At 41.7% G+C, this 27,307-nt stretch overlaps 1 protein-coding gene across 1 annotated transcript in view; it reads right to left on the bottom strand.

The window, feature by feature from the left end:
• Nucleotides 1-27,139, bottom strand: part of DGKG (diacylglycerol kinase gamma) — a gene marked incomplete at its 3' end in the record, with an annotated part of 89,437 nt that extends 62,298 nt beyond the window's left edge. The window contains exons 1-7 of the mRNA XM_081329806.1: nt 26,824-27,139; nt 12,803-12,879; nt 9,625-9,645; nt 7,448-7,604; nt 5,846-5,908; nt 2,997-3,254; nt 1,123-1,293 (exon numbers count right to left, since the gene is read on the bottom strand). Coding sequence (XP_081185932.1) covers nt 1,123-1,293; nt 2,997-3,254; nt 5,846-5,908; nt 7,448-7,604; nt 9,625-9,645; nt 12,803-12,879; nt 26,824-26,890 — 814 coding nt within the window. The 5' untranslated portion in view covers nt 26,891-27,139. The remainder of the gene's footprint in view (nt 1-1,122; nt 1,294-2,996; nt 3,255-5,845; nt 5,909-7,447; nt 7,605-9,624; nt 9,646-12,802; nt 12,880-26,823) is intronic.
• Nucleotides 27,140-27,307: the final 168 nt, after the last annotated feature.

Below are 27,307 nucleotides of genomic sequence, written 5' to 3'. Positions count from 1 at the left end.
ATTTAATTAAAGCTGATGACCAATACATGAATTCCTCACCTGCAAAACTGAGGGTTGGAGCTGATGTACATGCTCTGAGAATGCTTCCAGACACAGCTTTTAAAGTACATGTAGTGTTGCCTCTTAACATCTTTCCTTTCTATTAAAATACTAGCTAGAGAAGAGAAACAGTGACTTCTCCATCCCAGCTGCTCTTACCACCTAATAAAAAAGACTACTACATACACCTTTTAATTAATCCTAGTAGAAGCCGCTTATCAGGAAGGACACATGGAGTATTTCAGATTAGTAACGCTACACCCAAATATGTGAACAAATTAAAATAGTATCTATGGCCCATTTAATTTTTTGTGGTGGCCTATGAGTTATTGTTTTAGAAAGCACAGAGGAATAGATGTGATTGCAGGAGAGGAGAAGGAACTGCTGAAACCTGAGCATTTCATACTGGAAAATATTTAAAAATCACTCACAAACTTTTTCCTCCCTGAAAATTGCCCTCCCGAGAAAAAGACATAGAAATGTGAGTTATGGGCCAATGTAGCAGTCTTCCATCAATGGATATTAAACAAATGGTGTTTAATCAATATTGAATCCATAATGAACTACTTGATGTGGAGCACAGTTCTTTCCAGCACTGATCACTGGCCATGTTGGAGTTGATGATATACACCAACAATGTTCATGGAGATCCACAGGTTCCTATTCTTGTTTAACTAGAAAGGAATGAATGAACAATTTGGTGTCTTCATACATTTTTTTTGCTGTGTTGTAAGCACTGAGGTGCTTCCATAGTGAAAGGATCAACCAATGACATCACTGTTGCCCAGGGGACTCCCAGTTGGGGACTCCTTTCATGTCTCCATTAATGAGTCCACCATTATCTACTCATGTTTGCACGCTTTTGAACTGTCAGGTTGGCAGGAGTTGCAGCTTCATTCATGATTCACACCTATGTGAATCTGAGCATTTACCCTTTATAAACCTCAAAGCTCTTATGGTTTCCTCTAAAACCACAACCCTCCCACATTCCTTCCATCCCTGCCACCTGTGACCAAGGCATTCATAGTTTTGCATGTGGTGTTCAAGGACTACAGATGTTCTTCCTGTCACCCAAGCACTTACACTCCAGCTTATCCTCAGCCCGTCCCCTTTCCAGCAGTGACAGGTAGCAGACAATGTCCTTCAGGTAGACTACCTGAGCCAAAGGGGCTGGTGGGTGTGGACTGGCTGTTTTCAGGGAGAAGTTACTCTTTCGAAGGTTGAAAGGAAGTTTCTTGTCTAAACCTTTGGAACCTAAAGGGAAGAGAAAAGGGTTCATGTTGCTTTAGAATAATTATTTCCAAGCTGCCATTCTTTAGCTTGTAATTCAAAATATGTACAGGGTGACTGTTAGGTTATATTGATTTAATGTGGATCTTAGATCAAAAATAACTTTTGTGAGGCAAAGGGCTGCAACAGATTTTGCATGGCAAATCAAGAATTAAGGTTATGGGTGAAGTTGTAGTTCTCTTTGTAAATTTTTCTTGGTATGTTTTTATTATGCAATTGCATTGCAGCAACAGGTGTTTTTAAAAAATCCAAACCTAAAGCTCCAGTGAATAAGAAAATATGGTAGCCCAATGGGAAAGTTAGGCTGAGAAGGACTGTAAGGAGAGGCAGGGAGGCAGAGAAAAGAATGAGGAAAACAGGTTAGGAAGAAGGATGTTTGCATGGAAATATGTTTATCTATATATGTGTGTGTGGGGGAGAAAATTATTCTGTTGTATGAATTACCATTTTGTTAAGTAGGCAATTTTGTGGACTACAGCTGATTAATATATTTATTAGATTGTATCTTGAACCTGAAAAGGAAGATATGACTTGGAAGAAATAACTAAAGTGTGGGTGAAGAAATCAGTTCACCAATAAGTTCTAAACTACGTAGAATGTTTGCAATCTTTTGCAAACCTGGCATAAACTAGCACGCTGGAAACAGCTGCTCTTACCACATAATAAAAAAAATTGAATGACAACAACTCGGAAGGAAGCAGCTCTTACTCCACCCTTCTTACCAATCACGCAAACATAAAAAAACATCAAAAACTGCTGAATTTAGAACGCTTGGAATAAAAGTACAGATTCCTAGTTGAGCTCAAACATCAGGTAACATCATTCCAGTAAGATTACAGGTAGTCCTTGACTTACAACATTTGTTTAGCAATTTTTCAAAGTTACAACTGCACTGAAAAAAGTGACTTATGACTGGTCCTCACATTTATGGCCACTGTGGCCTGCCTGTGGTCATGTGATTAAAAACCTGGCCATTGGGTAACCAGCATGCATTTATGACAGTTGCAGTGCCCTGGGGTCATATGATTGACATTTGTAGCCTTTCTAGCAAGCTTCTGACAAGCAAAGTCAATGGGGGAAGACAGATTCACTTAATGACTGCATGATTCATTTAACAACTGTAGTTACTTAACAATCATGGCAAAAAAGGCATAAAATCAGGTGTAATTCACTTAACAATTGCCTTCCTTAGCAATGGAAATTCTGGAAGTTCCAGAATGTGGTTGTAAATTGAGGACTATCAGTAGTGGGTGAAGATTTCTTCAAACTGATTGATCCACATAGCAGATAAATGCACCTGGGCCATTGAATCAGGGAGCCCACTGGAAATAATTTATTGGCCAATGCTGCAAATTTGCTTTTGGAATCATTTTCTCAGTCTAATGTAGATTGTATTTTGGTTATTACCCTGTAAACCGCCCTGAGTCCTTCGGGAAAGGGCGGTATATAAATGTAATAAAATAAATAAATAAATAAATATTTCTGCTTCTTAAACCCTCAGAGAGGCCAAAAGTGCATTACCTCAGCTCACCCTTCCACTTCAGGTTTCTTTACCAGGTGTGTATCTCATGCTAGGATTTTGACCTCTGAAATGAATTTCATGGCTATATGTGAGTGAGGATCGAGAATATATAAAGATGCCTCCATAAAAGAAAGGCAGATCTCACCTGGAGATTGTGGAGTAAGTAGAGAACCTGAGGAAATCTTGGAGGATCCTGAGGAGTTGTGAGCAGAAGGGTTACCAGCAGTGGATTTTTGCGATGATGATCTGGACCAGCTAGGTGAGGCATTCCCAAGGACATTGATGTTGGATGGTGGAACAGGACTGAGAGATGCCGATTGTGGTTCTGCTAGATTTGTCTGGGGACATTTGGATTCAGGGGTATGCCTTCCCATGGCACTTAGAAGAGTTTTCCCATTGATCCCTATAATTTAAAACAAAGCGATAAATCATCCTTGATTTATGAATCATGAAATGAATCATAATGAAACATGATGTTTTATATTAATTTTCTCAATACGGAGGCCTCCTTTCCATGTTAGTCTATTATTTCCAAATTTATCATCTCAGCCAGCATGGCCCAGAACACTACCTTTGTGCTACAGCTCTTGATGGTTGTATGCATTCCCTTAGTGCCCCATATACAATTGGATCTTATTTTATGCAAAAGATTTTTGCAGAGGCAGGATTTTCTTATAAATCCTGAGATGTGAATAACTTAAGACATGAGTACTATACAATATGTAATCCCTGGAACTCTGTTTTGCATTTTATAGGATTGCTGTGTTTCCCCCCCAGTTTTCAGGGTTTTAGATTTTACATAGTTCATAAGACAAATAAAACACTACAACCCCCACCCCACCCCAATAATAAATCATGACCATCTGTGGTTAAGGAATCACCCTGGAAAACCAGGAGACTGTGAGTTCTAGTCCTGTTTTAGGCATGAGAGCCTCTGGGTAACCTTGGGCCAGTCACTCTCTCTCAGCTCCTCATCTCACAGGGTTGTTTTTATTGAGGGGAAAATAGGAGGAGAAAAGTGTGTTGGATATGCCTGCTGCCTACAAAGAGAAGCAACCTAGAACTAAGGAGAAACTTTCTGACAGTTAGAACAATTAACCAGTGGAACAACCTGCCTCCAGAAGTGGTGAATGCTCCAACACTGGAAGTTTTTAAGAAGAGACTGGACAGCCATTTGTCCGAAATGATACAGGGTTTCCTGCCTGAGCAGGGGGTTGGACTAGACGACCTCCAAGGTCCCTTCCAACTACTACTTACTACTTCTTCTTCTTCTTCTTCTTCTTCTTCTTCTTCTTCTTCTTCTTCTTCTTCTTCTTCTTCTTCTTCTTCTTCTTCTTCTTCTTTGTTATTATTAATTATTAATTATTAATTATTATTATTTGTAAAAATAATAATGGCAGGCAAATGGCTGTCCAGTCTCTTCTTAAAAACCTCCAGTGTTGGAGCATTCACCACCTCTGGAGGCAGGTTGTTCCACTGGTTAATTGTTCTAACTGTCAGGAAGTTTCTCCTTATTTCTAGGTTGCTTCTCTCCTTGACTAGTTTCCATCCGTTGCTTCTTGTCCTGCTTTCAGGTGCTTTGGAGAATAGCTTGACTCCCTCTTCTTTGTGGTAGCCCCTGAGATATTGGAACACTGCTATCATGTCACCCCTCACCCTTCTCTTCATTAAACTACACATACCCAATTCCAGCAACCGTTCCCTATATGTTTTAGCCTCCAGCCCCCTAATCATCTTGGTTGCTCTTCTCTGTACCCTTTCTAGAGTCTTGACATCTTTTTTACATCGTGGTGACCAAAACTGGATGCAGTATTCCAGGTGTGGCCTTACCAAAGCATTGTAAAGTGGTATTAGTACTTCACTTGATCTTGATTCTATCCCTCTGTTAATGCAGCCTAGCACTGTGTTGGCTTTTTTGGCAGCTGCAGCACACTGCTGGCTCATATTGAAGTGATTGTCTACTAAGACTCCAAGATCCCTCTCACAGTTACTACTATTGAGCAAGGTACCACCTATACTATACCTATGCATTTGATTTTTCCTGCCTAAATGTAGAACCTTACTTTTTTCACCATTGAATTTCATTTTGTTAGATAGTTAATATGCTTAATGTATTTATTTAGTACTTCATATAAACATGAAAAACCCTTCATGGATGTTGAAATGATAATAAATTATTCATTTTGTCAGAGGAAGTTGAAAACACAAAGCTGATGATCTTTTATTTGTTTTTCTGAGGAACTTACTTATAATTTTCTGATGAACTTACTAATTTATTCTTCTGATGAACTTGTAATTTTTATGGTGAACTTGCCATTTTCTGTACTGCACCTGCATCAGCAATTTTTGGTAATAATTCTGACAGCCCTTCCTACCTACCGTATTGCCCATCAGATTCTCCTACCATTTCTTACCAGCGTGTCCATTTTAATCTAGTAATTTAGTAGAGAAATAAATGGCACATAGGTATCTTGCTATAAGAAGGTTGTATGGAAACCGCTCAACTTCATCTTCATAAAAACTCATATTACTAATATTGATTCAGTCCAGATTGCAAATTAGATTACATATATATTTAAAAATACTAATCTCTTGCTTCCTGTATGTTTCATCTGATTATCTCCTGCATCTAACTAGAATGGTAGAGGATACCACAAAATCAAAACACAGCATTGAAAAAAAGGACATCGCCACATAGCAACTGTTTCCTGGCAAGGGATAAGGATTAAAAAAGCCAGACCTCTCTGAAATAATGGGAGATCTCTTGGCACCCAAGGATTGTTTGCTTAACGTGTTTACTTAGCTGCTGTTGTATGTTTCTGTGCAGGATTCCAGAAACTGGGTAGTCCCTAGCTTTGTATTTGTTTTTACAGCATAAAGTGACAACAAAGTGTTGGAACTAATGTTGAATAGAACTCAGCTTGATGGTGCCCATAAAGCTCCTTATTAAACTTGAAATATTGTGCAGCTCTTAAAAGCATTTATATTGGATACCTGTAACAGGAGCACAAGCAACTTCTGTCTGGATGGATATACCTGTATCAAGAGTCTTGGATTCTGAATACATAAAAGAAACATAAGAACGTAGACATACTTTAACAATGGGCACTTGCCATCAATTGATCAGTATTCATTGCAAAAGTTACAATAGCAATTGCACGTTCTACTTTTATTCCACAAAAGGCTCACAAATATTTAGGCAGAATATAGAACTGCAAGTATTTACTGGTTTGCTTTAGCCTTACAAACACTGCTGCAGAAACAATTTCAGCCCAATCAACTGTGGGGAAGCATAACTTAGCACATTATGAGGCAAAGCAGGACACTGCTGCTTGCTCCTAAACTGGGCACAGCTGCTGACTATGTGGAGAGACAAAAGGAAGTGCCACAACCAAGATTGTGCCTGGCTTGGCCCCATCATGGGAATAGCAGTAGGAGTATTTGGAAAAGGGAAGACTGGGATGGGTGCATGATATTTGTCAGGGCGATGGAGTTCACAGGTGGCAGCTACTCCTCTCCATAACTCCTGATAGAGGTGGAAACTCTACACGTAAAGGTGGGAAAATGAATAGATGGCTGTTTTTTTCTGTTACTGTTTTGATTCCTTTCCCCTCTTCCTGTCAATCTCAGTTTGGTTCAGGGTTTCCTCAAACTTTCTTGTTTTTTCCCTACTCAGAAATTAACTTGCCATTTGCTGCGGTGTAGTAAAAGAAATGCTGAGGTGGCCATTTTAAGACCAACATCAACACGGCTGTGCAGTTGAGCCACAATGATTGTTTAAAAGAATTTAAGAGCAGTCACTGGTAGTTATTTGCATTCAGGCTCCAGTGTGCAAGAAAAGAGGTTTCATCCTTCTCCTCCCCTTTCAGTAGGCCAGTGAAGCCCCCCTTCCCAACAGACAATATTATTTTTATTATTTTTATTTTATTTTAATCCCATTTATATTAACTGCACAGGAAAAGCTTATCTCCTTTTGTGCTGACACCAACTACCTTCCATACTCCATTTATGTTGCTATTTTGAAAACTGATCTATAGTTGATAAAAAAAGCATTATTTAGAGAAACAGGTGGAATGAATGAATGCCTCTCCCACAGACCTTCTCTTTTATATGAGCACTAAAAAGGAGTTAATTAAAACAAAATCAGAGATATGTGGCTCAAGCCCCTGCATCTGAACCTAATATGTGATTAAAAATGATTATTGAATTATGTGTTCAGTTCACAATTCAAATCACATTAATTTAACGTACCATAACACCGCTGCACAAAAATAGTCCATGAATGCTGAATGTGGATGGTATCTACGAAAAGGTTTTTTAGATGAAAAAGAAATCGGGGGAGAAACACAGCCCAGTGAGGATTAGGGGCCATAGAATGAAACAGCAAATTCAAAGAAAGTAAATAGAACAGAATATCCTAGAAAGAGAGTAATGGAACTCTAAGCAGAAGGTACTATACACTGCATCATTTAGTGGTAGAGCCCATTTATTCTTTTAGGGAAACTAACCTGCCCATAAAGACAACTCAAAATATTCCACTGTCAGCCATTTCCACACTTGTGAGAACTGAAGCAGCAAAGAAAGCATATGGCTTACCAAGCTGTGAAATACTGGAACTTTGCTGCTGGTTCTCAAGAGAACACTGGCCAACTTTTCTTTTGAAGGACATGAAGAGGTGCTCACAGAGCTCTTCTGGAATATCCACCTCCAGATATGTTCTCATAAAGAGCTGGAACCCCTCATAGTCAATAGGCTAACAGGAAGAGAGGGAAGTAAAAGACACAAGTGTTTTTTTAATGAATTTTTAAACATTAGAAATCTTACCAGTTACATTTCCTCCTCATTTTAAATTGAGGGTCTCAATTGAGGAGCCTGACGAAGGAAGGATAGAAGGGAAAAAAATCAAGGAAGAAACAAATAAATACAACTGTTAAGATATTGGTTTCTACACAGTGAAAATAGATCAAGAACTCTGTCATTAGACATTGTAGGTGGGTCAATAAGTTGTTGGGAAAGGTATCTGGAATAAAGCATGGAATTATATGTGATCAATGCAATTTTTAATCTCCTGGATTTGGGGGTTAATTTGGACAAAGGTTCTCCTTGTTATTTGAAAAGCCATGTAGACACTACTGCCTTATGAATATGTTGGCATTTAAAATATGGTGTGTGTGTGTGTGTGTGTGTGTGTGTGTGTGTGTGTATTGGAGACCAGTTGGTGGTGTACTTTGAGCACTTTCTTCACTGAAGAAAGGTTTGTTAGAAAGAAAGAAAAAATGCATTTAAGTTTTAAGAAAATAACTTTATGCACAGAACAGATATTCACTGAGGTCTATCTGGTGATTTTTGAAGAAAGCCCATGGATCATGAACACATTCATCTACAGGTATTCATTAGAGCTACATCTTACCTGTATACCGATATGTAATCTCTTTCCTATGTACTATAATGCATGTAATTAGCATTATATTTCAGGAATACAAAGTATACTTAAGTATGCCACAAGGAAGCACAGTAATAAATTTCTTACATGCATATTGAAATCAGGGTTACATGCATATATGCAGAACAACAGTTGCAGCGGTGAAGGCAGAACCTCAATAAGCAACACAACTAAAGTTCTTTGAGCATCGCCACAAAAGGCAAAGCATTTAGCATAAGCTTTTGGAAGTAATCCTGGCAAATGTATTGAAATCTTCTTAGTGACATTGGTAGAATGGGCTTGGCTGAAGAAGTATTTGATCTTAGTCCAAGAGGGGACACACACACACACACACACACACACACACACACACACACACACACACACACACTTCAGATTTACCCAGTTCTGTTCATTGTCCTGCTTGCCATCTGGCAAACAAGGACACCTTGCCTACATTTAATTGCTGGGACTCTTGAGAGCTTTCTACTATGCTGAACTCTGAGGTAACTGATGGAAGACGGACAGTGGTTAACATGAAGCTCACAATTTTCATAGTGACTTTATAATAAAAGTTGTTTAAAAACAACTGGGGCAGCCATAAGTGAGGAAGCAGAAGAGATCAAAGGTAACAACAGAGCTGAGAAAAACTTGCTCTTGCCAGCTCTTAGTTTTGCATTCTGTGAATTGTTAGCTATAATTCATAATTCTGTAGCAAACCTATTATATTCCCTGCAACATTTAACCAAAGCGATTAACAACAGTTAACAAGCATTGCTGTCACTACTCTATTCAGTTGCCCAAATAACTGGACTAATATGCTATATGCTATGATATCATATAACACTGCAAAAAATTCCACTGACTCTTTATCTTCCTTATCAATTAACTTGTTCCTAAAAAGTTTTCTGATAAAACTCAATTTTTTTATATTATTTGTGGCTTGGGTGAATAGAGAACAAGTCAGGCCCAATGCCCTGGTACACAGAATTCAGCTTGGAGCATCTTTACCAGCCATGACTTTTCCCCTTGACAATATATTCCATTCTCTTTCAAATAGACATTTTTCTTAATTTTCTTCCTGTAGTATTTTATGGCTACTATAGATTCATTCTAGTTGGGCTGTTTTGAATTTTAAGCATTAGATTTTATTTTCTCCCTAATGATTTATTGCTCTCCAGGATAAGCAATTTTGTTTAGTTTTTTCGGTTTAATAATGTGCAGATTTAAATTTCTTATCATAAATATAAATTTAGATAATTTGAGGGAAATCTTAGTTTATGCCAAAGCAACCATACAAAGCAACAAATAGCACATCACATCAGAGCCTGAGTTGGAAAACAAGTCTTACTTGGTTCAAAGTGTCTTGCTTCTGAGGGAATAAAGAGCAGAGAAAGACAAAGCAAAGTTGAGTGACGAAGCATTGAACAAGAAGCTACTCCATTGGACAAAGACAGTTCAGGTTTCCAGGAAGGATTAGACTGAAGTTCTTCCCCAGGTTTATCACCATAGAAGGCACTTGGGAGAATACATTGTTCTTAAGTATCCCTATTTCAAACTTCACCATCAGATGAAAAGACATGTTCTAGGCAGAAGATTTTGGATGAGATCTTTGGCTTGTGAAATTTGCAAATAGCTGATAGGTAGACAAAAAGTTCTCTAAGGAAGAGCTTTCTGTTCAAAGGATTTAAAGAGATACGTGTGTGTGTGTGTGTGTGTGTGTGTGTGTGTGTGTTTCTGTCTGTCTGTCTGTCTGTCTGTCTGTCTGTCTGTCTCTGTGTTCTATTTGTATTTAGGACTGCTACCAAAGAGCTTTGAACAGAATATAGATTATCTCTGTTTATTCTCATTAGCAACTATCTGAGTTTAATTAGGGTTGATAAAAGAGTGTGCTCCTTAAGACCGATTTTCTGACCAGGTGACGAACAACACAGTACCTCTCTTCATTCCAGACTAACACCTGGATCTGATGTGAGGGGAGAGTTTAGAATCTTAACTGGAATTTATATGGTGGAAGGTAGGTTGTATGCCCCTCAGGGACCTTGCCATTGTTCCCTGCCCCTCATTATTTCCCATCAAAGGTATATTTCATACTCTGCCTATTATAGAACTGGATCTGCAACAAACAGAGAAATTTTTCATGAGGTTATTCAGAAAGAAGTCCAGTGGGGCTTACTCCCAGGACTGCAATATAAGTGAGTATTAATTTTTTACTATTTAGGAAACTTTGGTCTAACTCCTACATTGCCCAGCATATAACACTAACATATTATTAAGCATATATTGTGACCTGTGTTACTGGTTGATCTACCTCCAGTTTCAACATATGGTAGAACACCTTTGCTTTAAGTAATTAAGTGCAACAAGGAATAATTTAAGCAATATTTCACTACGTTACATTGAAAACTATTTCTATCAAAATGAAGCAATTTCTTTATCAGATATACTGATTACAGGAACTTATTCTTGGATCTAGTGATTTCTTCAGAACAGACAATATCCACTGATACAAATTTAGTTTACTGTTAGTTTTTATTACCACATGATATTCTTAAAATTAAATATTTGATGTATTTCAAATTGATGTGTGATTTTTCCGATAAAGACTTTTAAGACATTCCTTTTTTGGATCTGCATAACTGATTAAGGCCTCCAACAGAAAAATGATAGAAAAATGTGTATTATAGCTGTTCCTTCTCCTTCACTTCCCTGAGTTCAGTTTAACCTAAAACAATTACAGAGTTCAGATATTGCTGAACTGATAATACTCAAATTTAATATTTATTCATTAGGTTGTAATTCACTTCTATATGTCTTTAGAAAACAGTGGGAATAACTTTTAAAATGTTGTAAATGACATGCATTTTGACTAGATGATTTTATGAAATACTCCTATATTGTATAGGCTTCTCTACCTTGAACATTTAAAAGTCGGTAATGATTTTTAAAAATTAAATGTGCCTTTAAAGATCAGCTTATAATAAGGCAGTTACTTGTTTTCCAATTTCCAAGTAGAGCAGTTAAAACTCCGTTGTATCATCCAATAACCTGTTTCCCCAAAAGTAAGGCCTACCCTGAAAATAAGCCCTAGCTTGATTTTCGGGGGTGGGCCCAATATAATCCCTACCCCCAAAATAAGCCCTAGTTTTGGGGTGAGTCACACACCTAAAAATCAAGCTAGGGGGTGGAGGGGTGGGGATTTGCCCCACGCACCCCGCACTCACTTACCTTGCAGGCAGGCCTCTACTCGCCAGCCCACTTCTTCTGAAGCGTGTTCTGCAGCCAGGCCTACATTTTGCAGTCAGAGGCCTTTCCAAGAAGGCCATTGCAGCCGAGGATCGAGCTATGGATTCAATCTATAGCTTGGTTCTGCAAGAGATCTGCAGCTGAGGACTGAACTATGGATTGAATCCATAGCACGGTACTCGTCTGCAGAGGCCTTCCGGAAAGGCTTGACTGCAAAATGCAGGCTGGAATGCAGCTGCAGCATGAAGCTGCTCCTTCATCCCAAGAAGAAATGGACCAGCTGGATGGGGCTGTCAGTATTAGAGGGGAATAAGATATCCCCCAAAAGTAAGACCTGGTGCCTCTTTTGGAGGCAAAAAACAAACGAACAAACCCTGAACCAGTCTTATTTTTGGGGAAACACAGGTAGCAGAATGTTAGGATATGTTTCTCACTAAATCCAGTAGAGCTAATTTATAAGCAGAGATGGACTGCAGATCTTTAGAAATCCTTATTTATTTATTACTAGGATTTTTATGCTGCTCAACTCACATGGCCTCTGAGTAGCTTACATTCTCCCTCCACATAAAAAGATTAAAACAAATCAATATTATATCCAATATTTTCCTATGAGTAGAACAGCCCTACAAGCAGATGAACTACACCAATATAAGAACCAGAAAATGAGGATCTTGCAACTTATTACAAATCTTTCTTGAAAGTTCTCTAGAATAAACAGTTTTATAGTTTCTGGAAAATCAACAGGGTGGAAACCAGCCTGATCTTGGCTTTTGATTTTCATTAATATTTTGAGAGAATTTCTATACAAAAATGAATTACCCTTGCCTCTCTCACTCCCCTAGACATGCAAAATGTTATCTTTCCTTAGCAAATAACTTGTAATTAAGAAGAACTTAAGGCAGGCACTGGTGGTGCTTGCACTCAGGCTCCCCCGTGTAGGAAGAGGAGGTTTCATCTTTCCCTTTCCCATTCAGCAATTTAAAAATATCACTTCACATCTCACAAGAAAAACTTTCCTTTTTTATGGTGCCAATAAAAATCACTTTATCTCCTCACAACTCTTTTAAAAACTGATGTGACAGATAAAAAGGCTTATTTAGAGAAACATTTAGTTTGGTTGGTTTAGGATCTGAATAATTTAAAAAGCTTACATAAGATTCAATAACCACTTTATCCTAAAAATGTGATTAAGATCCTTTGAGAATTTTGTACACAGAAATCTACACAGCTAGTTTATTTTGTCAATAGGCTTTTAAGAATACAGCTAATGCAAGTTTTCTTACTTGTTCTGGATTATATTTTGACAGAATACCGTCCCCATGGAACTCTTCCAAAACATCTCTCAATTTCTTGGTAGAATCTAGAAAGTGAAACACAGGCCAGTATGATTAAGAGCAGCCTACTTCCAAACAAGTTCTTCATAATCGGTTAAGAAATGATTGTACAGAATAATAGCAACACCTTGAATCAAAATAGTAAAAACTATATATATTTCCTTAATAAGAATATTTGGTTTCTTTTAAATGGCTTAAATTGCATTAATAAATGTGAATCTATTTTCCTAATCCCAGTGTTATTTTGTAAGAAATACATACATCACATTGCAAATTCAAATGTTGTATCTTTTTGTGTGCAGAAGAAAAAAAACCTGCTTTCCTTATGTGTTTTCTATGCCAGCCTTACAGCCATTAAAATCTAGTAGTTAGAACCATTAATTTTTATTTTTTTTTGCAGAAAGCATTTCCAATTTTTCTGAGGGAAGGGCTATCTTCTGTGCAAGCCACATAATGATCCCCATGGCTATTATCAGCTTAATAAAACATTAGAATAAAAGTAAAGAAAGACAAGTTCTAGCCACTGAATGCTGACTAGATGATCTTCATATTTCAGCCTACTGATAGAATTGCTGTGAAGATAGAATAATGTTTGAAAGCACCATTTTTCCTTCCTCTGTCTGACATAAAATGCTGTTAAGAAGCTCCATCTCTGCATGGGGTATTTAGAATGATTGAAAGTATTATAAAGGCAGACAAGCAGAGGGGACTACATAGTATTAAATACATAACATAAGGAGACAGCACCTCTGCTGAGTGAGGGATCTTCAGGATGCACTATGTCAGATCATGTTCTTCGTATCTACAGGAAATGTAGGAAGAAGATTCTGGCCTAAATCCAAGATATTATGCAGATTGAGGCAAACTGCAAATGGGGCTTTTTATCAACCCGTCATTTATTTTATTTATTTATTAAATTTGTTTGCCACCCATTTTGCTGCAAGAGGGTGCTATTTAAGCTAGTCAAGTTAGTGCACGAGGTGGAAAAACTGGGTTGTAAGCTGCCCAGAGTTTGATTTTATGATGGGTGGCTATGCACGTTTTAAATAAATAAATAAATAATATACACACATAAGCACCTCAATTTGCGGTCCTTTAACAATTTTGTTGCCTGAGAAACTACTTTACCTAATGATTCAGCTCTCCTTGGCTGCTGATATCCTGAAGCCAGCAATGCCTTGGAACTAGCATTAATAGCATCTTGAGTCATTTAATTTAATATAAGGAGAAAATTATCAAAAGACCTAAAATAGTTATTTATGTATATTTCAGAAATTATAATCTGCCCCAGTTCCAAAGGACTCTGGTAGTATGCCGTAAAAATAAAAACAAACAAGATCAATACAACACAGGCATATAATCCCTAGCAGAAACCAAGATAGATGTCCTTAATGAATCAGCTGAACTTGCTGAAATAAGACGAGTTTAATTAATTTTTGGAACATAGGCAAAGTAGGGGCCATATGTACCTAACAGCAAAGAGTATTCCAGAATGTGGAGGCAACCACAGGGAAAACAGTCAATTTATCCATGCCACATGTACTTTGCAATGAGGGAAGACTTTCAGTGGCCTTCTCTAAAGGATTGGAGTGGTCTGTTTTAAAATAGGTTCATTCTTTTTCAGGAAAGGATACTTGGTTATTCAAGAAAGATGGCTTTCCATACTTTATACTGAAGATGTAAACAGATCTGGAGCATCTTAACATATACGATTTGGATGTGAGCTTTTGATAGCTCATTTTAGCCATCATTTATTTATATTTTTATTAATATAGAATTTGTGCATTTATGAGCAATTTGGATATATTAAACTTTAGGTGTTGCAAATATACTTCTGGGGAAAAAGAGAACCCTAAAGAAATACTTTTACTTTCAACACTGATCTGGCCCTTGACTGATGAAAGGACTAATATAATTCTGTCTTATTAGGGTTTAATCAGTGGCTTTATAATGTCATAATGCTTTATAAAAAAGAGAAAGAGGAAGATGATATTTTTCTTTTTTTCTCAGATATATATCAATGTATCTTTCCCCCTTTAATGTGCTTTTTACTTATAGCAAATAAAACAATAAAAAATTAAAAATAGGATTTGATAATGGCACAGTTGTAGAAAAATTACACAGCATGTTATTCTGGAAACTGTTTCTTTACCTCTGCTGCTATTACTAATGAAAAATAAGTCTCAGAGCAGATGTAAAAGAGGCAGATTGGAGACAACTTTGTTTTTTGGTGGCAAAAAAGACAAAGTGTTTAAGTATCACATCTCTTCCACATGCTAGGTCTCAGATGTTAATGATTATATGCTACTCCTTTCAATTTTTTAATACCTACTGTCATGCAAGCTTTCTATCTGCAAGGATTATAGTCAGTGACAGTAAATTGGACTTCTTACATGGGCTAATTCACAAACACAAAGTTTGTTTAGGTTTAGCATGATATATGAACCAACCTATTATAACATTATGAGTAAACCATGCCACTTTAAGTTGTAGAGCAGAATTCTAAAGCGACATCGTTTACTCATAGTATTATAATGGGTGTGTTTGTACCTTGGTTTGTGTCACAGAATTAATATAGCAGGGAATGATAGTATCTCCTTTTAACTCTGCCATCAGCAATATTTAAGGAGAATTCTTCCATAAAGTGTCTTAATGGAAGTCATTGTTCTCTGCTTCTTAATCCTCCTTAGTGAGCTTTCAGAACTCCAGGAATTGAAATGTCCCAGCAGTCTCACAGTTCAACTGCTCTGGATTAAGAAGTTGGTCCCAAAGGATAAAATAGATTGAAAAACCACAGGAAAATGATTAAAAGAGTCTGCTTTGAGATGTCTACAGAGGCTTCTATCTATAAACTATAGGGATTGCTCAAGATCACATCTCTTCAGGGATAATGAATTTTGTGATGTTTAGGCTAGAGTCTCTGAAAGATTAAATTCATGGTGATAAGTCAGTGGGAACATTCTTTTCTGTACATTCTCAGCACTTAAACTTCACACCGATCTTCCCAAATGGGAGTTTGGGATTCAGTTTCAGCTACATTGGCCGGAGGTCATGTAGTTGAAGTCCAATGAATCTGCAGAGCACAGTTGGGGAAGGTTATCTTATGTAGTTCCATGTAAAATATGTCTTTGGAAAATATATATATAAAGCTGTAGAGTTGCCTTGGTGAGTTCCATAAACTTTAGACATGTAAATATTTTTAACAACTATTTTTTTCTTCTTCCAAACTGCCAATCTTTATCATAATCTCTTAATCTTTTCTCTGAATGATGTTTCTTCTTCTATTTACATTGCTAACACTTTGTCCTTAAACACTAGCCAAATGCAAATGATTTTCTTCCCTTAAATCAACACCAGCAGCCCAAATTCATGCTTTTTCTAAGGGAAAGGTCCAGAATTTAAAGACTTTCTTACACAGCCAATGACATCACCATTTATAACTGAATAAGGAAGTGATGAGTGATGCACTGTAAGTTACATCACTTTCTCCAGTCTGCCTTGACTCTGAGTAAGCCTAGGTAATCAAGGTCTCCCTTCCTCACTCTCCTCTCCCCTGCCCTTTCCTCTCCTTTCCTCCCCTACCTTCTTTGTGAAATCCCTGCTCTACTAGTGAAGATATGGCTACTTCCTAGACACTCTTGTCCCACCCAATGAGAGCTGAAGATTTATAGAGTTGCTTAGAGTAATATGCTGTAGTTTTGCAGGGGCATCTAAGCCACTGAATTCAACCACTTGCTCAGTACAGGAAACCACATTAAAGCCACCATGACAGTTGGCTTTGACACATCCTGTGAAGAAGAGCGTATCACCTCTCTGAATAATGAGTTTTGCTGACAAATTGAAAACTTGCTTTTATTGTTCAGAATTTTGAAACCATAATTAAATTAATTATTCCGAGTCCTGCATTCTGAGATGATGACAGGCTAGGACAGGGGTAGGCAACCTTGGCTCTTTTATGAGTCGTGGACTTCAACTCCCAGAATTCCTAACCCGGCCATGCTGGCTCAGGAATTCTGAGAGTTGAAGTCCACGAGTTATAAAAGAGCCAAGGTTGCCTATCCCTAGGCTAGGTCTCTATGTTGTTCAGTTGACAGTCTTTCAGGTATATAAAGACTGCTTCCTCTCAATCTTTTCTTCTCAAGGCTAAAGATTTTCTGTTCCTTCAATCTGTCACTGTAGAACACGGGTGTCAAACTCGCCATATCACATGACGTGTCGCAACGTATCGTGGCTCTTTTTGCATTGCCGGCAGTGGGATGGGCGTGGCTTCAGTATGATGAAACCGGACCTCAAGCCAGCAGTTTGACAACCGTGCTGTAGAAGATTTGGGTTCTAAGGTTCCTATTCAGCCTGTTGCCCTTCTTTGGATCATTTTTAATTTCTGTAGATTTCCCAAGAATGTCTCTTCTTAGCATGATGTGCAGAAATGAACACATCCTCAAAATAGGATTTGACCTAAGCAGAAAAAAATGGAACAATTACTTCCGGTAATTCTCTAGATGCTGTTTTCTCCCATACCTAAATTCTACAAATTGCATTTCCTTTTTAACAGCCAGATTAGTTTGCTTACTCAATTTGTGATCAACTATTATTCCAAGACGCTTTTTTAAGTACTGTACTTCTGTCAAGCCAAATATCCTCTATTTATGTTTGTGAATCTGAGTTTGGTTTTCTAAGTAAATAGCTTTGCATTCTCACTGTTAAATTTTGTTCCATTATTTTCAAGGCATTTTTCTAACCTATAAACATTGTGTTTAATTTTAGTTCATCTCTTCTAAATTTTGCTTCATCTGCAGATTATATATATATATAATCAAAGTGAGGTAAGATTATTTTGACAAATACACACCAATTTCTTGTATTTACAATGTTGTTTTTAAGGTACTTACATATCAATTGCTTTATGATCTGCTGTAGAATTTTACTAGGTTATTGATAACTGATTGGTCTGTAATTCCTTGGATTCTTTCTTTTTTTATATTTGAAGATACGGACATCTGATACTTCAGTATCATACGGTATTTTACCCATTCCCTGGGATTTCTCAAAAATAACACATAAAGAACTGACCATCAGAAAGCTCCTTTGTATTCTGGTATGCAATCTGGGCCTCAAAATCAGACTCATTCAGAACAAAGAGATGGTTCCCAACAAACTCAAGCTTCAATCATGTTTTTCACCCTCTTTTCCACAATTCCTTGATTAAATGCATACTTTATTATTAGAGGAGACAAAACTAACAGGACCTGAGTAGTTTTGGCTCACTTGCTAGCATTTTGCCATCACTGAGCAGCTGATATACATATATACACATAGCCTACAAGACTAATTTATATTATTTAGTCAAGGGTTGCTTTGTAGCCAAATTCTGTCTTACTATGCTCTTCCTAATTATGAAAACAATAACATTTGTTTTTTGTTTTTCATGTGTTCATTAGTAAACCATATGATCTTCTGCCTGTCCAATTCCAATGCATATCAATTTGCTGTTGCCTAAGATGTCAATGTGTCATCAATTCATTTAATCTTTCATTGTGTTGATTTTTTTCCAATTTCATGCTTCATACATTCCATGTAACAATATCTCTGAAGCTTTGCATTTTGCATTTTTAAATTTTTTTCTAAATTTCAAAAATTATTTCGTTTTCTGTATGACATCAGCAACCTGAAGTCTTGAAGGCTTTAGTCTAGCCATATCATACATTAATACTTCAAAACATCCTCAGCTAAACCTCAGTAGCTTGTTGAACACTATTTAACCAAATCACCCAGTGCCGTATTGTCAACCATTTAATATTTTTTATCTATGTGGTTTTCTTTGTAAAATACTGAAGTGATTTACCTGTCACGACTACGTCCTCGGATAGAAGCAAACATGAAACTCCAGCAGGAATGTGTGACAAAACAGAGGTTGCTTTATTCAGCTCCAGTGGAAACAAAGTCAGCGTTGGTAGCACATCACTCCCAACGCTTACATAGCCATCAGGTACAAGGGCTCCGCCCTCACGCCACAGACCAACATCCGCCCACACATCCATATAAACCCTCCTCCCCCCATACAGTTCCTTTTGCTGCTATCCCCAGATGCCATCCCTACGTGCGTGTGTGGGTTGCCTCTCCCCTATCCGGCATGCCACCCCCAACCAGGTAAGTACACCAGGTAACCCCTACCCTTTACCCCAGGAGCCCAACCCCACCGCACCCGGCCACACCAGGGGATCCGCGCCCCAAACCACACTCCGCAAACCCAAGGAAGTCCGGTCCAGCACTCTGGAACAGCGGTTTGGCGGCAGACCTGGCAGGAGGGTCCGGTTGCTCAGCCGCATCTGCCCGGGTCCCTGGAAGCAGCTGACAGGCAGCCGAGGACCCAGGTATCACCCGGCAGTCGGCAGGCCTGGCAGGAGGGTCCGTTCGTTTGGCCACACCTGCCAGCATTCCTGGAAGCAGCTGGCAGGCGGCCGAGGATGCAGGGAGCAGCTGGCACTCGGCAGGCTCTGCTGGATGGTCCATCTGCGCAGACGCAGACGCCATACGTCCCGGAAGCAGTTGGAGGCTGGCTGATGTAGAAGGACGACCAGGAAGGCCGACGACAGCAGAGGAAACGGGTGAGCGACACAGCCGCCCGGCAGTAGGTCCCAGACGGAGGCTGCTTGAGGCCGGGTAGGAAGAAGACGCAAGGCTGGCGCGCGAGGCTGCCCCCCCATGGAGTGTCGGGCCCACGGGGCTCGACAGGCGGCTCCCCCTACCAGGGCTCCACCTGGAAGACAAGAGGTTACACATGAATGATCATCCACCTGACCAGAAGGCTCCGCCCGTCCCCCACCTGGCTTCCCCGGATGCTTGTGATGAAATGCCCGGATCAGCCGGGGTGCATGGACCTCCATCTCCTTCACCCACGAGGCTTCTGTCATGGGATAACCCTTCCACAATATCAAATATTGTAACCTCCCCCTCTGCACCCTAGAGTCGAGGATCTCCTGTACTTCGAAATGGCTGTCATGTACCGGCCCTGGACCCCCCTCCCCTAGTCCATGGGGTGATACCCTAGCCAGCTTCAGCAGGCTACTGTGAAAGACTGGGTGAATCTTACCCAGAAACCTGGGCAGTCGGAGCCACACTGTCACAGGGTTGATTACTTGTGTCACCTGGAAAGGCCCTAGGAACTTAGGACCAAGTTTTTTACAAGGTACTTGAAGCCGTAGGTATTTAGTGGATAGGTACACTAGGTCCCCCACCCAGAAGGGCTCAAAGGGTCTCCTTTTCTTGTCCACCTGCTCTTTACTCGTTTCTGCAGCCTTCACTAGAGCCCTCTTTACTGTCTCCCACACCGCCCCCACCTGTTTCATCCATTCTTTGGGTTGGCAAGGGAGGGGCTCCCCCTGGTCATACTCAGGGATGGGGACGAAGTCATGGCCAGACACCACCCTGAATGGGGAGATCCCTGTGCTGCTATGGACTGTGTTATTACGTGCCACCTCAGCAAACACCAACAGGTCCACCCAATCAGATTGCTGATATGACACATAGCATCGTAGATACCGCTCCACCATGGTGTTTGCACATTCTGCTGCCCCTTTGGTACTTGGATGGCACGCTGAACTGAGGCCTTGGGAGGATCCTATAAAGCGAACAAAGTCACTGTAGAACTGAGCTGTAAACTGCACCCCTTGATCTGAGATGATCCGACAGGGTACTCCATGCAGGTGGTATATGTGGGTGATGAACATCCATGCCAGCCGCCTAGCTGACAGTAACTCCTTGCATGGCATAAAATGCGCCTGTTTGGAGAATAAGTCGATAACTGTCCAAATGACATTATAGCCATGACTCTCCGGCAATTCGACTACAAAGTCCATCGCAATGTCCTGCCAGGGTCTAGTAGGGTCAGCCACAGTTTGGAGTAACCCCAACGGCTTCCCCGCACTAGGTTTCGCAGTTGCACAGATGTGACAACCCCGTACGTGGTCTTCGATCTCCCGTTTCATATGCGGCCACCAAAACTGCCGGCGTGCCAAATGCAAGGTCTTTAAAAACCCAAAATGCCCTCCCTGCTTGGCGTCATGACACTGATACAGCACACTCTGTCTCATTGTCTGGGGTACATAGATCTTATCCCCGTGCCAGGCCAGCCCATCCCGTTTCATCAAAATGTTTGGATGGCCTTGCAACCAGGTATCTCCCTTGAGCGCTTTCTGTAGGTCATGGATTAGGTCATCCGTTGCTATGCGGGCTGCAGCTCCTGCCATCTCTGGTTGGCACGGGGGCATGATCACTTGCACCACTTCCTCCCTTTTGCTGTCGTACTATGGTTGCCGTGAAAGCGCGTCAGCCAGAAAGTTTCCCCCCCCTGGCATGTAATTCAGGGTGAACCGGAAACGCCAAAAATACTGGGCCCATCTGACATGTTTTGCAGATAAGCGTCTAGGTGACTGTAAAGCCTCTAGATTCTTATGATCAGTCCAAACCTCAAATGGGGCTTTGGCTCCCTCCAGGAGGTGTTGCCATGCCTCAAGAGCCCAACGTACGGCAAAGGCCTCTTTCTCCCAGATTGCCCAGGCCCGTTTGGTGTTTGTCAGCTTCCTGGAAGTGTACGCACATGTTTGTAGGGACCTGTGCCTACTCCATTGTAGAAGGACAGCTCCCACCGCAACATCGCTAGTATCCGCCTGCACAACGAATGGTAGTTCAGGGTCTGGGTGGAGCAAAATGGGTTTCCTGGCAAACAGGACCTTTAAAGACTCAAAAGCCTGTTGACATGCTGTGGACCACGCTAGTTTCTACCCGGGACGAGGCTTTATCGCTGTTTGCCATGTGCGCAGAAGATCTGGAAGAGGCAAGGCAATCGAGGCAAAGGACGGGATGAATTGCTGATAGAAATTGGCAAACCTCAGAAAGCTTTGTAGCTGGCGACAAGTCCTTGGTGCCTGCCTTTGCAGAACAGCTTCAACCTTCTTGGGGTCCATCTCCACCCCTACCTCAGATATTCTGTACCCCAAATAGTCCAACTGGGCCCTGTGGAACTCACACTTAGGTAGCTTCATGTACAGTCAAGCCTGCAGCAATTTTTGCAACACCTGTCTGACTAGGACAACATGTTCCTCCATAGTGGTGGTGTATATGAGGATGTCGTCCAAATATACTAGAACTCCGCAGTACAGATGCTCATGCAACACCTGATTAATTAGCTGCATGAATACCGCAGGAGCCCCTTGCAATCCAAATGGCATAACCCTGAATTGGTAGCTGCCGAGTGGACAGTTAAAGGCCATCTTCCATTCATCGCCACTCTTAATCCTCACCCTGTAGTACGCCTCCCTCAAGTCTAGCTTTGTAAATATCCTTCCCTTTGCTAAATGGGCTAGCAGGTCTTTCATCAAGGGAAGGGGGTACAGGTGTTCCACACAAACACCATTGATGCCTCAGAAGTTGACACATAAACGTAGGGAGCCATCCTTCTTCTCCTTAAACAGGACAGGTGCCGCTATCTGGGAATGAGCCAGTTGGATAAAACCCCTTTCCAAGTTTTTATCGATATACTGTCGCAGTTCCTCCATCTCCCATGGTGTCATAGCGTACATATGGGGTTTGGGTAATTTGACCCCTGGCTCCATTTCAATGGTGCAGTCCATTGGTCGATGAGGTGGCAGGATGTCACATTCTTGTTCATTGAATACATCGGCCAGGTCGGAGTACATCCGTGGGACCTGGACTCCCTGTCCAGACTCTGCTGTACCTGTCCAGACTCTGCTCTCTCTCCCTCAGCTTTCCCTTCTGGTCTTATGAGGTCATGAACTGGGGGCTGGGGTCCCATCCCGATATGTAGGTGACGATAGTCTCCCTCCCACCAAATCGTCGGGCCCCATTTATTGAGCCAGGTAAGCCCCAGAATCACCGCCTCGGTCATAGAGGGTACTACTATGAAGCGAAGGGTTTCCCAATGCTCCCCCATCTCCATCCAAATAGGCTCCATCACATGGGTAACAGGTGCCCCTCCCAGAAGAGACCCGTCTACCTGCTGGAATCTAAGTGGGGTGGCTAACTGTTCCATCCTAATGCCCACCTCGGACACCACAGTTCAGCTAAGGAGACAGCAGGTACTACCCGAGTCAATTAAAGCCCGGTATGCACCCTTCCGTCCCATCTGTGGGCTCACTAACACAACAGGGATTGCAAAGGGACACACTGGTGCACTCACCATGGGATCCTCATCCAGCTCATCGGTGCTGTCGTAGATCATCAGTTGATGTCTCCATGCCCGTCTGGGACGACCCCCTGGGCATTTCGCCCAGCATCTGATGTGCGGCTCGTGTCCATTCCACGGGCCTCCTGAATGTGGTGCTGCATGTTCCAGGGGTTGTTGGGACTGCTCGGGGCACCGGGACTGGGCACTCTGCCACCCTATGTCATGGCTGATCACAACGGAAGCACCAGATCAACGAGCAAGTTGCCGGACTGGAAGGCTTTGGTGTTACAGCTGGGGGTTTCTGTCCTTCCTCTCTTACCTTCTCAGTGGCTCTTCGGCCTCCAGGCACACTCTCCATTCTTCCCCGGAACTCCTGCAACCCTACGTCCAACTCTATTGTCACCCAGAACCAGTCTTGTAGTCAATTCGGGATGCCGCGGACGATGCATGCCCTGCAAAGAGCCCCATCCAGACCCGCCCTAAAATGGTGGACCAGAAGGCATTCTGGCCATGAGTGTAACTTGCCAGCCACCCAGCGGAACTCACGAAAATAGTCAACAATGGGTCTGCTGCGCTGTCGGAGACCCACCACCTCAGCCTCGGCTCTTTGGACCTGGGAGACATCTTTGAATCATGCCTGTAGTGCCTCCAGGAAGAGACCAGCATCACCCAGTTCTCTGGCATGGTCACTGTACAGATCTGCTGCCCAGGCTGCGGCTTCGCCCTGCAGGCTCACCATCACTGCCACCACCATCGCCCACTGGGATGAGTAAGCTGGGACATACCTGTCCAGATGGCTGATGGCGTGGCTCAAAAACATAGCCAGGCAGTCGGGATGCCCGTCATAGGACATCGGCAATGGCGGCAGACCCCAAACCACACCCGACCCCCATGGACCCATCTGTTGTCCTGGTCCTTGTGGAGTGGTCTCCCAGGGACCCACTGCCTGCCAGTCCAAGGTGCCGGATGGTCTTGCTGCCTGCTGGGTGGGCCTCTGTCCGCTGTTAGCCTAGCATCAGAACCACTTTGTGCTGTTGCTGCTGGGATGTGAGCAGCAGGACCCCTCCCCTGAGACATACCCTGACCGGGCGGAATCTGTAACCGTGGGCTAGCTAGCCGGAAACGAGATTACCTCGAGCGAACAGGCTGGGTCTCAGTATGTGACCACTGCAGCGTATCGTGTACAGCCTCTGGAACCGGCCATGGTAAGGGCTCTTGATATCCAATCTCACTGAATCTGTCCCAGAGTATTTCCATAGTCTGCCTGCCTGGCGCTGTGGAGTAACTCCACTCCTCCTCATTGTCGTGGGTGAGACGTCGCTCTCTCCACTCCATTAATGGGCCTTTTGGCCATACTGTTTGTCCCTGACTAGGGTTCATATGGCCAAGAGCAGGGCTGAACCACCATTCCCCTTCATGGGTCTGGTCCCCTGCCTCCTGGAAATCATCCACTGTGGCTACCAGTGGTGGGTCCCGTACCTTAGGTCTAACCACCGGCTGAGCTTCTCCCAGCTCTGCCACCTCAATAGGTGCTGCAGCTCCAGCTGGCTCTCCCTCATCAGCCACTGGGGCAGCCCCCTGTGTTCCCTCTGCCATGTTTATGCCTAAGCAAAAAGGTAGAGGTGAACAGCATAAACAAAGGGAATGCTGATTTACTGTCACGACTATGTCCTCGGATAGAAGCAAACACAAAACTCCAGCAGGAACGTGTGACAAAACAGAAGTTGCTTTATTCAGCTCCAGTGGAAACAAAGTCAGTGTTGGTAGCACATCGCTCCCAACGCTTACATAGCCATCAGGTACAAGGGCTCCGCCCTCATGCCACAGACCAACATCCGCCCACACATCCATATAAACCCTCCTCCCCCCGTACAGTTCCTTTTGCTGCTATCCCCAGACGCCATCCCTACGCGCGTGTGTCAACCCGCCTCCCCCCTATCCGGCATGCCACCCCCAACCAGGTAAGTACACCAGGTAATCCCTACCCTTAACCCCAGGTGCCCAACCCCACCGCACCCGGCCACACCAGGGGATCCGCGCCCCAAACCACCCTTCGCAAACCCAAGGAAGTCCAGTCCCACACTCTGGAACAGCTGTTCGGCGGCAAACCTGGCAGGAGGGTCTGGTTGCTCAGCCACATCTGCCTGGGTTGCTGGAAGCAGCCGGCAGGCAGCCGAGGACTCAGGTATCGCCCGGCAGTCAGCAGGCCTGGCAGGAGGGTCCGTTCATTCGGCTGCGCCTGCCAGCATTCCTGAAAGCAGCTGGCAGGCGGCCGAGGATGCAGGGAGCAGCTGGCACTCGGCAGGCTCGGCTGGATGGTCAACGACAGCAGAGGAAACGGGCGAGTGACACGGCCACCCAGCAGTAGGTCCCAGACGGAGGCTGCTCAAGGCCGGGTAGGAAGAAGGCGCAAGGCCTTCATACTGTGAAGTATGAAATGATGCCTTGGTCTTTGTTACTAACATGTTATTTTACCTATAGTATCTTCTTTATTACAATTAAACAAGAGTAATTGCTCATCTTGTGCCTTTCTCTGACTTCAGCAAGGCAAGTCAGAAATTTCCTGATAAGATGGTGTTTGGCAGAATTCATCTCCCAAAGGATGAATTTCTATCACTACTTTCCTTTCTATCACTACTGTTTCATATCCTTTTGAAAATTCTGCAATTATGTTTTGGAAAACCACCCACACCTTCACTGTGGCTATGTGGACTTTAGTAGACACCAAACACAGTACTATTTTTATTTATTCATTCACATATGGTTTCTACAATCAAATTGATTCCCTTGGATTTCTGAATAGCAAAAACCACCTCTCTTTCTATTGCTTCTGCCTGTTTTCAACAAATTATATACTTAGATCATTATATCCCAGTCATGAGAATCATCCTATCATGTATATATTATTCCTATGAATTAATTTCTGGTTTATTCTGATATAAGTGTTTCTCTGGGTGGTAAACGAACAGACTAAAAACAATTATTGGATACAAAAATAAAAAGTCATTGCAGCCAAGAAAACCAGCATAGTCAACAGCACAAACATAGCCAGGAGATGGATGCTTTCACATTATTTGGGGGCCCAAGACTGAGCACAGAACTAGGTCTTTAGAGCCTCACAAAAAGCCAGCAGGGTTGGGGCCATCCAGTTCTCCAGAGTGAGAATACTAAGAGTTGAGGCTCACCTTGTTTATTTCCCAGTCTGAGCACTAATGTAGACAATGAAGGCCAATAACTTTATAAGCCAGTGGTCTGAATTTTTTTCACCGAATAATTAACAAGTCCTGTTACAATACCTGTACCTTCTATGGCACACAAGTCTTTATTTGAACAACTTGCTTCAGACTTGGAGGGAGAACTTTGCTAGGAACCTCCCAGGAAACTCTCTTTCCCCCCACCCCACAGTTTACTCCCTGGAATCTGGCTGTTTGATATACTGCCTACAATACAGTAGACTAATGAGCATTCTTCTGCTTGGAGGACATTCTCTGGCACTTAACAACTATTCAGAACTTATCCTCTCAGAAAACAGCTTTTCTAATCATTTCCTCTCGTCTTTTCCTCTTGTTAAACTCCCTAAAACACTGTGTGTACTGCTTAGATGTACTGTGTGTTCCATGCATACTGTGTTAGTTGCCATGGTATGAACTGTAGCACCTTGTAAAAAAAACCCAAACAAAATTGTACTTCATCTATTATATGATGGAGGTCAATCAGTTAAAATATTATTGCTAACATAAATAATCATCAAGAGAATGATAGGCTTTTGGCTGAAGTAAGTACTTACATTCAGAATATTGCTGCAGCTGAGCAAATTCTGCTGGACTAAGCATGATCCACACCCCATCACTCATCTTTTAAGCTGAGTTGTGAGGAGACGATGTCACCTTTAATCAAAGTCCATGGAAAAGATGCACATTTACATCTAGGAATTCTTCTGGGCCATCATTCCAGTTTGGATCTGCAGGTAGTTACACTTTCTGTATTACTATTGTTAAGAATAGATGTCTACTACAGAACTCAAATCACATTCATCAGGAATACGGATGTGCCCGGTTCTTTAACAGCTAGTTTACTTAGGACTGCCATCAGAAAAGTACTTCATGAAGAATTCCAGTGTATCCAAACCTAGAATTAAAAGGAGAGTGAATTATAAAATTATATGCACTTTTTTCAAGATGCTTCTGAAGGTTTGCAAGAAAGTGAAGATAGAACATACTCAATATTTTAGTTGGACATTTTACAAATGTAAAAACACCTACAATGAAAGA

Source organism: Vipera berus, assembly GCF_964194415.1.
Source record: "Vipera berus genome assembly, chromosome: 5".
Lineage (NCBI taxonomy): Eukaryota > Metazoa > Chordata > Lepidosauria > Squamata > Viperidae > Vipera > Vipera berus.
Note: the sequence above shows the minus strand (reverse complement) of the source record. Positions and strands in the feature narration are given on the sequence as shown.